Source organism: Silurus meridionalis, chromosome 26 (assembly GCF_014805685.1).
Source record: "Silurus meridionalis isolate SWU-2019-XX chromosome 26, ASM1480568v1, whole genome shotgun sequence".
In the NCBI taxonomy this organism is placed as follows: Eukaryota; Metazoa; Chordata; class Actinopteri; order Siluriformes; family Siluridae; genus Silurus; species Silurus meridionalis.
In genome coordinates, this window is record NC_060909.1 from 18,037,630 (window position 1) to 18,050,436 (window position 12,807).

General features: G+C 37.3%; 1 protein-coding gene across 1 annotated transcript in view; it reads left to right on the forward strand.

The window, feature by feature from the left end:
- Positions 1–12,807, forward strand: part of rbm20 (RNA binding motif protein 20) — a 39,810-nt gene that overhangs the window by 14,603 nt on the left and 12,400 nt on the right. The window contains 5 exon segments of the mRNA XM_046841036.1: positions 8,681–9,323; positions 9,326–9,622; positions 10,092–10,153; positions 10,509–10,609; positions 11,093–11,190. Of these exon segments, the coding sequence (XP_046696992.1) occupies positions 8,681–9,323; positions 9,326–9,622; positions 10,092–10,153; positions 10,509–10,609; positions 11,093–11,190 (1,201 nt within the window).

Here is a 12,807-nt window from a genome sequence, read left to right on the forward strand (position 1 = left end):
CGGTTTCCTCCAAAAAAAAAACCAAATACAAATGAATGCATGATTTAAGAAGATACAGAACAGAAAAAAAGTCACATTATTTGCCAGTGCAGTATGATAATGAGATTTCTTAAAAATAATAATATGAAATAAGAAAACATATTCAGGCTTTACATTAGAAAAGAGCAAAATGTCTTAAAATAAGCATTTAAACACTTGTCGATTTAGTAAACAAAAACTGGCTAAAAAACAGTCTGCTTTTCTTAATTTGTGTGAACCAGAAAAAACAGAGCTACTAAAGAAAAGAATTGGTTTTAATTTAAGAATCGGCATCATTATATATTCTATGAGAAACTGAAATCGAACTACGGAACAACTTGCAGTAAAAAAAAAAAGACAAAAGTACTTTGTAAAAAGGACAAAGAAAAAAAATACTGGATAATGTTTGGAAACCCTTATCACTCATCTCATAGTAATAAAACACGAAGACGTGACAGAGGGACAGAAAGAAGGACGAACGGGAAATGAAGGACGTCCGAACTCTGTCACTGATCAGTCACGCAGATATGAATCAAGAGCATTTCCTAATAAAAAAAAGTCTGTGCAGAATACTGGATCACTAAGGGCCTTACTCAAGGACCCAACAGTGACAAAACCCTCTGAGCTTTGGTAACGTTGTTTAAACCTATTACATAAAAAAACAAACCTCAAACAACTCTTTACAAACCGCGTTGCGCCGAAAAGCATCTCGAAACATCTTGAGCCTGATGCTGAAATTCTGCTCCGATCGGCCCCGAAATCCGGCACCACAGCAGAAGAGGGTCCACCCCAGACATTTAAATTGTGGACGCTTTTAAAAATGCCTAAAGGACAGCTGTTTTAGCACGTCTCCAGTTCGACGTGAGCATGTGCGATGTTCAGACGCAGGCATCCCCATTCATTCTGAGGAACACGTTTCGTCAGGAGCTGTGGCGGGCGACGTGACGATCCACCGCTATTAGCATGATGGATTTATGGTATTCTGGGGACATTAAGAGCAATAACACACATAGATGCAGATTTATAATTTTTTTTTATTTTAAAATGCGCTTGTTCTACTTTACTTAACTCGGATTTCAACGTGTTCGTTTGACTTTTACAGCGATTCTTTAATGACGACATTTTTGTGGCGTGTTGCTCGTATTCGGATTTGTGCTCGTCCCCCGGTCCTCGCTAAGCATTCGAGGCATTTAGCAGCCCGTCATGCGCTCGTAAAGCAGCCTGCTAGAGTCACTCACACACACCGACCAGGCAGAGCTGCTATGAGTGTGTGTGTGTGTGTGTGTGTGTGTGTGTGTGTGTTTGTGAGTGTGTGTATGTGACAAGTAGAGGTCACAGTAAGGAGAAGCGTGTGCCAGAAATCTAGTGGACATCCATTGCTGAGGTTTGTTCTTTTATTGTGTTTACACATACGGATATGAATATGTGTGTGTGTGTGTGTGTGTGTGTGTGTGAGACAGAGGTCTCAGTGAAGCAGTTCGAGGGGTGTGTGGTTTAACACTTTCTAATTCACACTTGCCTTTCGGTCCTCACTCATCTCCGTGCCTAATTTATCAGTTCCTATTGTGGAGCTTGTGTGTGTGTGTGTGTGTGTGTGTGTGTGTGTGTGTGTGTGTAAGAAGAAACTTTTTGCATGCATCTCTCGGGACTTGATGTGAACCGGATCTGTGAAACTTCTTTTTTTTTTCCCTTTTTTCCAAAACTTTATAAAGTAACATGACATTTATTATTCATATATTTTTTTTGGTTTGGATTTTTCTCAATGAACTCTTTATTCTAATTTCTAAATTCCTGTGATTTATATCAGAAAGACAAATTACCTTTAGTTCTTGGAACTTGAAGTTAAAAATGTATTTATTGCTAAATAAATTTTTAAAGATTTGTTTTTAATAATAAATGTGTATTTAAAGCATATTTTGGATATAACACTTCACGCTTTAAACATTTACTCTTCCAACTCAAAACAATGAGCATGCGTAATACAAAAACATTATATTTTATTGGAACAGTATTTTATTTTAATACACGTTTAAGGCAAACAAAAATACAATACTTATTCAGCATGTTTTTTATTTTCTTGATTTGTTTGTTGTTTTACAAAATGTTTAACATTTGTAGTATAAAAGGTTAAAACATTGTAAGGAAATTCTGCAATACTTATTGAAATTCTTAGTTTAGTAAATTATTTTAAATTAGTGCTAAAGTTATTTGTTTTTTAATTTAAGTTAATTCTATTGAATATTGCTACTTATACAACAACTACTACTATTAATAATAATAATAATAATAATAATAATAATAATAATTGTTAATCTAAAAGATTTATATAATTACTTTGGAGTATTTGTAAATACATAATTATTATTAATTATTGATTTATTACAGCCTAGACATTTCATTCTAAAATATAAAACAATTAGAAAAATAATTATATTATTCATTGATACAAATTTTTTTGCAGGAAAATGATTATTTTATTAACTACGGATATAATACATGATTTAGTTATACATCAACTTGAGATCAACCTCTGTGTATTAAGTTCAAGAAAAACAGCAGAATGTTAAATCAAATTCGATCATCCGCAATTTTAAATGGCTCTCACAATGAAATAGAATTGATTCAATCCACATTTCGTCCAAATTTGCTGTCCAAAGCTCCACTCTTCCGGGAAGGTGTTTCACTAGTTTTTGGAGGTGTGCTTGTGGAGATTTACTTACAGTCAGTGCTCTATAGAAGGAGAGCTTCCACTCCAATTCTGCTACTGGATCCATACATTCTGCAGTTTGGGGAAGAACCATATATGGCTGGAAAAGTCAGATGTCCCAATACTTATGGCCATATCGTGTAGCTTTGGACTGAGTCATTTTTTCTTTTATATTAGCCATCATTTTCAAAAATAAATTGTGGCCTTAATGGGGGGCAAAAAACGGAAAACAAACCACTTTTTATTAGACAAGTACAATAAATAATCAACAATGAATTTTTTTTGTAAGCAAATTTAAATGTTCAAATTTATATCTAGCAGCTAGCATAAGTTATAACACTAAACATATTTAAAACACAAAACACTTAAACTATACTATCAGGTACTATATGCTTGCATTTAGCAAGTTATATATTAGTATTTATATATAATATTATTGATAATGCTTGAATTCACTACATACCTGTAATTATGGGTACATTTTTGTAATTCTAACTATACATAATAATAATATAATTAACTTTCTATTTCTTTTTAGAACATCTCAAGTAACATCTCATGATCATATTTTAGTATTCTTTTTATTTGCAGGTTTTTTCTTTGGTTTATAGTTTTTGTTAAACATTTGTTTTAAGTCTGTCAACCCTTTACATTCCAGTTATAATAAATGTAGACTTTACACTTATAAACTTGTGCCCTGATATTCATAACTAAATATTCATTTGCAATAATGTCTGAGTGAAAAAACTCCACGTGTTTTATTTTTATTTAGTCAAAATGTCTTTAGTGCAATTCAAACTCACCTGTGACTTTTATCTAAATATTACGACAACTACAATATGTTCATTATTAATGTGTGGTTTGTGGACATATTTTTATAAACTCAAGGTTATTGTTGTTTGAGTAGACATTTTTTTTACTCACGTTGCCTGCTTTCCAGATTAATACATTAAAAAGATAATAAAATCAAAAGTCAAAGTCAAAAATCATAATCAAGAAGCTGTTTTATTTAAAAACTACAAATTCGTTCAACTAGATTTAAATTTCCTGAACAAACAATATTTCCAATACTTTTCCTTTGCAACTCCCAGATTTAAACAATAATAGAAACTATTTCTAAAAATAATATAATATAATTACAAAAATATTTATTTTAAATGTGAAAATATTCCCACTGGGTTCAAGGAAGAAAACTTTTTTTTTTTCTTTCTGGCCATTTGCAACCTGCCTATTTATTTACTTTCATTTATTTTATATAATTAACAGCAATTCTTGGAGAAACATTTATTTATTATTTATTTTATTTTTTAGAAGTGATGGACGCAAGAAGATTTATTAATTTATTATTTATTTGAATTTGTATTAAAAATATATATATATTTTTATTTTTTTCAAATCACTGAAAACAAAAATAATTACTAGATATTTATTTGTTTGTTTGTGTAATTATTTATGAATTTATTTGTTCATATATTTTATTTTATTTTTGTTTTATTTTAAGTAATTGTAGAAGGTGAAAGGAGTGATTGAGGAAAGAGAAAATGTGTTTGTGTGTGTGTGTGTGTGTGTGTGTGTGTGTGTGTGTGTGTGTGTGTGTGTGTGTGTATTAGTCCAGCTGGTGTAGAGAGCTGCTGAAACATGAGACTTGAGGAAGAAGAGTGTGAAGCGCGATGATGGACACGAGGGACCCGCTGTAAAACACACCCTTTTATTGATTCTCTTTAGTGAAAGTGTGACACTGTGTGCATGAGTGTGTGTGTGTGTGTGTGTGTGTGTGTGTGTGTGTGTGTGTGTGTGTGTGTGTGTATTGGTGAAAAGCTCACTTGTCTGTTTGTTGTTTAAGTGTGGAAGGAAGTGGATTCAATCGCAAGTTTATTAAGACTAAAGAAACACAAACCTGTGAAAAAGTTCGACTGAATCGACCTCAACATCACTAAACACTGACCATAACTTTTATTATTATTATTATTATTATTATTATTATTATTATTATTATTTATTTATTTATTTATTTATTTATTTATTTATTTATTTATTTATTTATTCGATCTTTTTTGAGGTGCATTCATTTTACTTTTAGGAAAACCTCTTGACCAAATGGGTGCTTATACAGAACCCAGTAATTTAACCAAATATGGTGAATAATCATTATAAATAAAGAAAATCTTTTTCATTCATGCATTTCTCCATATTCATTTTGAAAAATGGTGACCAGTGGTGTAGTGAGATATATAACAAGAGATAAACATAAAAAAGAAAGAACTAACACATGTCTTTATTATAGTCTGCCCCAATATACCAAAAAATTAACAAGCTTTTCTATCAAAGTCAGTTAAAACCGGCTGGCATAAATAAGACTCGCATTTACTTTCTGTACGTCCCATTCCACATGTAGGCATTTGCTCTTCTAATATCCTTCACTGTACTGGGAAGATGTTCATCTAGATTTCAGAGTAAGGAGGCCTGGGGTGCAAATCATTTCAAAAGTGTTCAATAGGGTTGAGTTTGGAGCTCTATAGCGGAAGATCTTCCATTCTATCTATCTATCTATCTGTCTGTCTGTCTGTCTGTCTGTCTGTCTGTCTGTCTGTCTGTCTGTCTATCTATCTATCTTTGGGAAAGAAGCACATATGGCTGGTAAATTTCTGTTTCAATACTTTTGTTCATATAGTTTATAGTTCTGGATAGTTAGATAGTTAATCAAATAAAAATTATATTGTCTGTTATATATATATATATATATATATATATATATATATATATATATATATATATATATAAATACTTTTTTTTGCCACATTTTTGGCACTTTTTTGTTACTAGATTTTGGACATGTAACAGTTTAATTAGTTTGTCATCTAGTGGCTAAGTCAGTTTCAATCAATAAAACCTAAATAATAACCATTAAATTGATTTTTAATTTTACAACTTTTGTACCAAAAACAACAACAATTATTATGAATAATTATGAACAATTATTTCCAATTTGAATTTCTACTGGAAAGATTTCAACGTTGGACACCAGGTTCCCAAAACACGAGTCATGAATTTTTTGCCTTTTATTTTAGTTCATTAACAAATTAATGCTACAAATATCCTTAGATTTTTCACCTATAAACCTGGACAATTATCTCCTGGAAAACTTCCTCCACTAGTGTTTTGATTGTATGGAGAAATTCAGATCCGTATTAAAGCAAAAAAAAATATATATATTGTGTGAGTTACACTCTAATGTTACTGATATCAAATAACTGAATAAAATGCAGCATGGTCCAGGGTGGGATTAGCAGGAAATTTTACTCATTCCTTTTCGGGTTTGTTTGGATTAAAAAGGTTTACGTCGTCCCTCTGCAGCAAACCCAGGCGGTAATTTTAGGCGCGTCGATGATCAGGCTGGTATGTTGACCAGACAGAATCGTACTCTATTTGCGATAACAGAACGGGTATCATTTGCACGCAGGGCAGCTTCAACTTCACACTTTGAGCGTTCAGATAGAATTAGATCTGTGTAACGTTAGGGTCAGATGGCGTAATGTTTTCACTATTAGCCTGGTCAGGTTTTTCCAGTCTGGGAACACACCTGCAATGGCAACATTTCATCCAATACGAGGTGCAGAATCTGGAAAAAAAAAAGGAACAATTTATTTCATGTAGCAGATTCCCAGATTTTAAAGATGTTTTTTAATCTTTTAACTCTGTAATTATTCTGTAGTCTAAGTTTCTATAATTATTCTGTATTCATTTTGAATTTTTAAGACAAAAACATGCATGTTTAAGGTGTTTAAAGTTTTTTTCATATTTTATATATATATTTTTTTAATCCTGAAAACTTTCTAGAACTTTCTTTGAAACTCCATCTCATGATTAGCACCCGATTTGTCTCTTCATATACCCGCTTTACCGAACATGCAAGAAAGTTAAATAGTTTCATGGTCAAATTCATCTTGACAGCCTGCTATGATTCAAACACTCGTAGATTAAAGAAACAGAATCTTGTCCGCTTCTGAATGAGCGCAAGAAAACATCTGTTTTTTATTATTTTTTTTAAATCTCATTTATCAAATGCCCTGGCACACAGAAACCTCCGGGTAAGATCGAATCAGACGTGTGACAAATCTGTTCGTCCGGTGCTGGGATTCGATGTTAAATCTCTTGATTCACCATGGAAACATAGTCTGAGATCTATCAAAGGTAAGAGTTTATTTATCAAGGGGGAAAAACCTTTTTTGAAGGAGTCTCCAGTTTCAGGACTTTCTATAAATCTGTAATTTGACGGTTTATTTATTTTGCTATACCTTTAAACCTAGCTCCAAATAATGCTTCTCAATTATTTATTGCGAATCTGTTCCCGCACGCTAATATCTCCGATGCCGAGAGCTGCACGTCAGCCTGTGTAACCTTGAAGCAATCTGAAAGGGACTTAGGTATGTTAGCGTTGTTTATATGGATGTTTTAGTGCTTGTAAGCCATAAAGCAGGACCCTTTGCAGCCGCAGCCAGATCGCTATCTGAGACAGCTGTCCTGGGGCGCAACAGCTGCACGGACTTACAGGCATGCTTTACGCGGAAAATCACATTTCTGAATGCTATGTCAGACCCTAAAGAACGGCTTCGCTCTTAATTCCGGCTTTTGCGCTGACCTGATTTAGTGCGGTATATGCGATTCGTTATGTGTTTTGCACTTCTGCGATGTGCATGTTTACTCGCCTAAATCGACTCCTGTTGGACACACTGTTTGTCAAGATTTATCATATTTTGAAATAAATCCATAAGCAGTCTAAGTTGTTTTATCAACGAGGGATCACCTATAGTTTGCGATTTTCGCAACCCCGTATAAATAACTACTTTCACACTGGCCACTTTTCGCCGTCTCTGTGTGTTTCTTGAGGTTTCGTACGCCTAAACTATGTATTATTAATCACGGTGAATTTTTTGGACTTTCACTGGGAACACCAGAGCCACGATATCATTATATCATCAGCTCTAATCACTGTATCAAACAGCGGCTTGCCTAGCGCCGTTATTTTACGATCTGGAAACAGTCCTTTAAGTCCATATCAAAACTCTAGACGCATTCAACACCACATTTCCTAGGTGTTAATCCTCCTGTAAGGTTCAGTTGCACGAATTCCAATTTAAAAAAAACAAACAACACAAAAAAAAGAAATGTGTAGACGGCAATCTTGTTCCCTGGTGGGACATGTGAACGACGGGTTCCACTTGGCAGATCAAGTTTTGCTTTTGGAAGGAAATTAATCCCGATGCCTAGTCGTGTCACCGGCTATTTAAGGGACCTTGATTCAATCCGGATAACCGAAAAAAAAAAAAAAACTGGCATCGGCTCATGCCGTTCCCTGTTTTGGGATTTTGTCTTTATCTGAATGTTACCTAATAAGCATGACAAGAACGGAGGAACGATCAGGATACTGTACACGACTTTGATTAGTGTTACTGCAGGCTAAATTTTGTTTGCATGTAAACACATTAATCAGTAGGAGAGAAACAGGCACCGACAGAAAGTCAGGACACAAGCCAGAGGGCCAAGTTCTCACCCTAAAGGTGAGCTGTGGCCTGTGTTCACGGTCATCTGATTTAGTGCTGAGGATTAGAAGAATTTCTCTGTTGATTTTCCAGTACAGATAACTTCTCATTAGCAGGTTACGCAAAACTAACACTAAATAATAGTTAGGAAATGCGAGAAATATTGATGCAAGAAACATGACATTCTGAGAACTTTTGTTGTAAAATCCCTTCAGCAAAGGAAATTGCCTACAGCTGTTGTACCTTGCATTGCTTCATTCACCTTTACTGTCCAATTTCCACCTAAAATAATTTCTATATTTAAGTTCATAAACATTTATCTTTGTCACTTTCTCAACATTCATAAAAACAGCATTTTTTTGCTAACTCTACCTCCTTTACACTCTTAACCGACTCGTCCTGACTCTATTTACAGCACTGGTTCAGGAGATAAGTTGGATAAGAAGGTGCTTCCTGTTGCTGGAGCCCTTAGTGGTGGCGGACAAAATCTTCTCCTCACTCCCGCGAGTCTGCAGTTGGCCCAGCTCCAGGCTCAGCTCACCCTGCACCGCCTCAAACTCGCCCAGAGCAGCAACACTGCAGCCGCCACCAACGTCCTCAATCAGGTTCTCTCCAATGTGGCCATGTCCCAGCCACTGTTTAACCAGCTCAGGGGCTCCTGCATGCCCCAGCCTCCAGGAACAGGCTTTCCCTCCACACCCATAACCTTTCCTCCTCCTGCAGCCCCCCTAGGCAACCTGGTAGGAGGTGCATTTACACAGAACCATGCCGGAATCCGAATGAATCACTATGGAGGAGGTGGGAACATGACCCAGAATGCCAACCCACATGGAGAATGTGGGAATAAAGCCAACAAATTTCAGGCAGGGTTTCTGGGAGGAACCACAGCAGGGGTCAGTAAAGCAGGTGAAGGAGCACAGTATGGAGGCATCAGTGGTACCAAAACCAGCAACCAACCGAATAACTACCAGAGAGACTTTACTCTACGGAGAGTCAAATCCAGGACTCTGGCCTTACAGAACAATGGAAAAACCCGACCGGCTTTCCCACTAAACTGGATGTAGGAACGTGTGCCGGCGGCGGTACATGGGCATCATCCACACATGGATTTATTGGTCCTCGAGCAGAACTGTACAATCCTGAGGAGCCCACCGGTGACCCCAAGTTCAGCCCAGCCGGAGGCCTCGGGTTTAGTGGTCAGCAAGGATTCCTGGGATACTCACAGCAACAAACGAGTGAGGAGGGGCGAGTGAGAATGACCCTACAGGCGCACCAAGTCAATGACTATCAAGGCGTCACACCGTCACACCTACCCCACCAGTGCACCATTTGTGAAAAGAAAGTTTACAACTTGAAGGTGAGTGATTCTGACAGGGGAGGGGGTACCAAGAAGGAAACAGGGCCAGCATGCGATAGTCGTGCTTTTCAGAAAATAACGAATGCTTTCAGACCTTTCTTATGCAAGTTTGCTGGCAGTGAATATTAACTTAAAAAGTGATCCAGGCATTTGATGATAGAAAAGGTAATGGATAGCAGCTGTCACTGAAGCACAGATGATCTCATGCTGCTTGCTTAACCAGTTGTTCTCAGGTTAGTGTGAAAGCCAAGATAGCAGCTGGCTTGAAACGACTGGAGGCAGGCTTTGGAGACAGGATGTGCAGCACTCTTTAGCAGTACCGCTTTTATTTCACTCCTTCATTCAGCATTCTTGCTCTGCCCCGAGTTATTCTCTGTACACTTTAATTGATCCAACTGGGGGAATCTAACACTTGGATATAGAGAAGCTTGTTGCTGACTGATGGACTGTGTGTGTGGTGCCTTTTCAGGACTGGGACCAGCACGTGAAGGGCAAGCTGCACATACAGAATCGCTCGCTCTACACCGACGGGTGAGTAACAAGACAGAGGCACCTTTAATTTGTGTGGACGGATTGAAAGCTGAAACTTCCTGCGGTTATTAAAAGAGTGTATGATTTGCTTTTGTTGAGACATTATTTTTATCCAGTCTGGCGTAGACGCTGGATGTATTTATTGCTCTCGCATGAAATTTGAAGGAATGTATTTTTAATCCCAGCGACAAAATAAACACAAGAGCCTCAATTTCAGGCTCGTGTCATTAGGTAGGAGTCTGTCGCTGTGTTTACAGAAGTAATGACCTACATTTGAGCTGGGGGGGTCATGAGATAAATCCAGACAGCCTGCTGTGGGATTTGGGGTCTGAAACCAGTGCCCGTTCTCTTACAGGCCTGCACTTGGAGCCCTGCACTTTCCCGTCACCTCGGAAGGATGTCTCGGGTCAGCATTGAGTAACAACACCATGGCGTACTTGTCCACCGCTGGCCAAGGTAAGCTGAATCATGGAGTTTCCCCCCTTGTGCAGTGTGTTCGATAACACGGGAGGTGGGGCCACGAGGTGTGGGGACAATTTTGAGGCAAGGCTCTATTTTTAGGGCCAGACATTCGGGTTGCAGTCGGAGCACGTGGCCTGCCGGATCGCTCGCAGGACGCCGTTTATTAATAACAGTGGGCAGAGTTGTTTTAGCAATGGCGGGCACGGCGTCCTGGGAAGCCAGTTAATGAGTGCGGAAAGTGCAGAGCTTTTAGGCGTAAGGACGCACAATGCGTACATGGCGTAAAGGATCAAGTAAAAGAAAGTCGTATGATTAGGTAAGTCGAGCAGAAAGAATGGAATGTTATTGAATTATTCGTCAGAAACAAGGACCCAGGCAACCCAGCATTTCAGTGCTGACCTTGAATTCTGGGATCTTCTAACTAGCTTTGCATACATCGCATTCTTTGACGTGACCTTTGTTTACTTTGTTGTGCAGATGTTTCAACCGGAGGCTCCTCTTTTTTACCGGGTGCACCTATGAAGTCATTTCCTCTTTCGGGGGCGGGATTTACCTCACACCCACCGGGGACAAAGGTCAGTTTGATAAACATGCTCATGCAAGCAACTCGAGGATCAAAAGTTCGAATAAATATATTTGGAATTTGCTCGGTCCCAGGAAAGCAAGTTGATTCTATATTGAGTACTTGCGTTTGGAACGAGCCACGGTGTGATGATGAATCTCATTTCCCTGTGTGAAGTGATGAAGTGTCGACTTTAATTTGAATATAACTGAGCTAGCTAACTTTAACACTTTACCCAGCCCCTCTCGTATCTCACGCTCGGAAAACAAATACGAGAGGGAATATTACTGCTTTGTTGACTGACAAATTACTGTCATCTTATTACTAAAGCCTGAAGGCAATTACAGATAATCACGGTAGAGATTATCATCTCAGGCACTGCAGGGTCGACACAGATGGACTTGCAATAACAGTTTCTGGCTAATTAATTCTTTTTCACCGCACTGAATCGGGTTCGAGGCAAAGAAGCCTTATATTTTGCCATGAATGATTGCTAAGCTTCTGATTCACGATTGATTTTTGGTCATCTTTTTTGGAAATTTCCCTCTCATGCGCCGCTGCAGTTTGTGTTTTGTCTCTGAGGTGATTCGGAGGGTGGGAATACTTTCAGGACAACTGCTCTGGCAGGTTTAACTCGTGCCAAACAGATCTAATTCCACACACGGTTTTGTTTTATTTGTCTGTGGGCTTTTTATAGCATCGGCCACACATGCGTTTTGAGAGATAACTCTAGAAATACATCATAGGTCATGAGATCGAATTGGCATAAGCACTCAGACTGGGAGCATTGATTTTTATTTTCTTAATGAAATAGAAATATAGATATTAGTTGCTAGATAAAACTGAATGAAATTCGGTTTCGCAATCGGAATTCAGGCTACCCCAAAATTTTCACCTTTTTTTGGGGCATTTAATGATAATAACACAACAATTTGAAAATGATTACAAATTATAAACAAGACCATGGCCATGAAAACTATCAGAGACATTACAGCTTTTATTGATAGTCTATAACCTGGTGGAATATCACAGTCCACTTAATAATAATAATAATAATAATAATAATAATAATAATACTTTATGTACTACTACTAATACTACTATTGTACCAACAAAAGATAAATGTTTACTCACCACTGTGAACTTGTTTTTAAAGCACAGACTTGGGGAAAAACCCCAAACAAACAAACAAAAAAAACAAACAAATAAATAAAGTGGCTTTGTTTCCCAAGTTTTTCACATTGGTTTAGAAAGGTATCATGTCTTTTTGTGCAGTTTTTGAGATTGTTAGTTGCAGTGGAAATTATTTCATATTTTGCCCCAAGATCTGGCAATGCAGACCACCTATTAGCCACCTTTAAGCCCTGACGTCCATTATTTTCACAAATATCCAGAACTGTTGGATGGAAGTTTATCGTATTGGGACGGCAACATTTGGTTGTTGTTGAATTGAACTGGGAAATTGGATTTCCCAGACCGCCTCACATAAACGTGATCTTTTTTCCAGCTGTGTATTTCACAGCTGCACACACAAACAACACAACTAAACACACACACACACACACACAGACACATACAGCTGTTGGGAATTTATCAGGCTTGGATTACCTGAGAAACAATACAATATCTA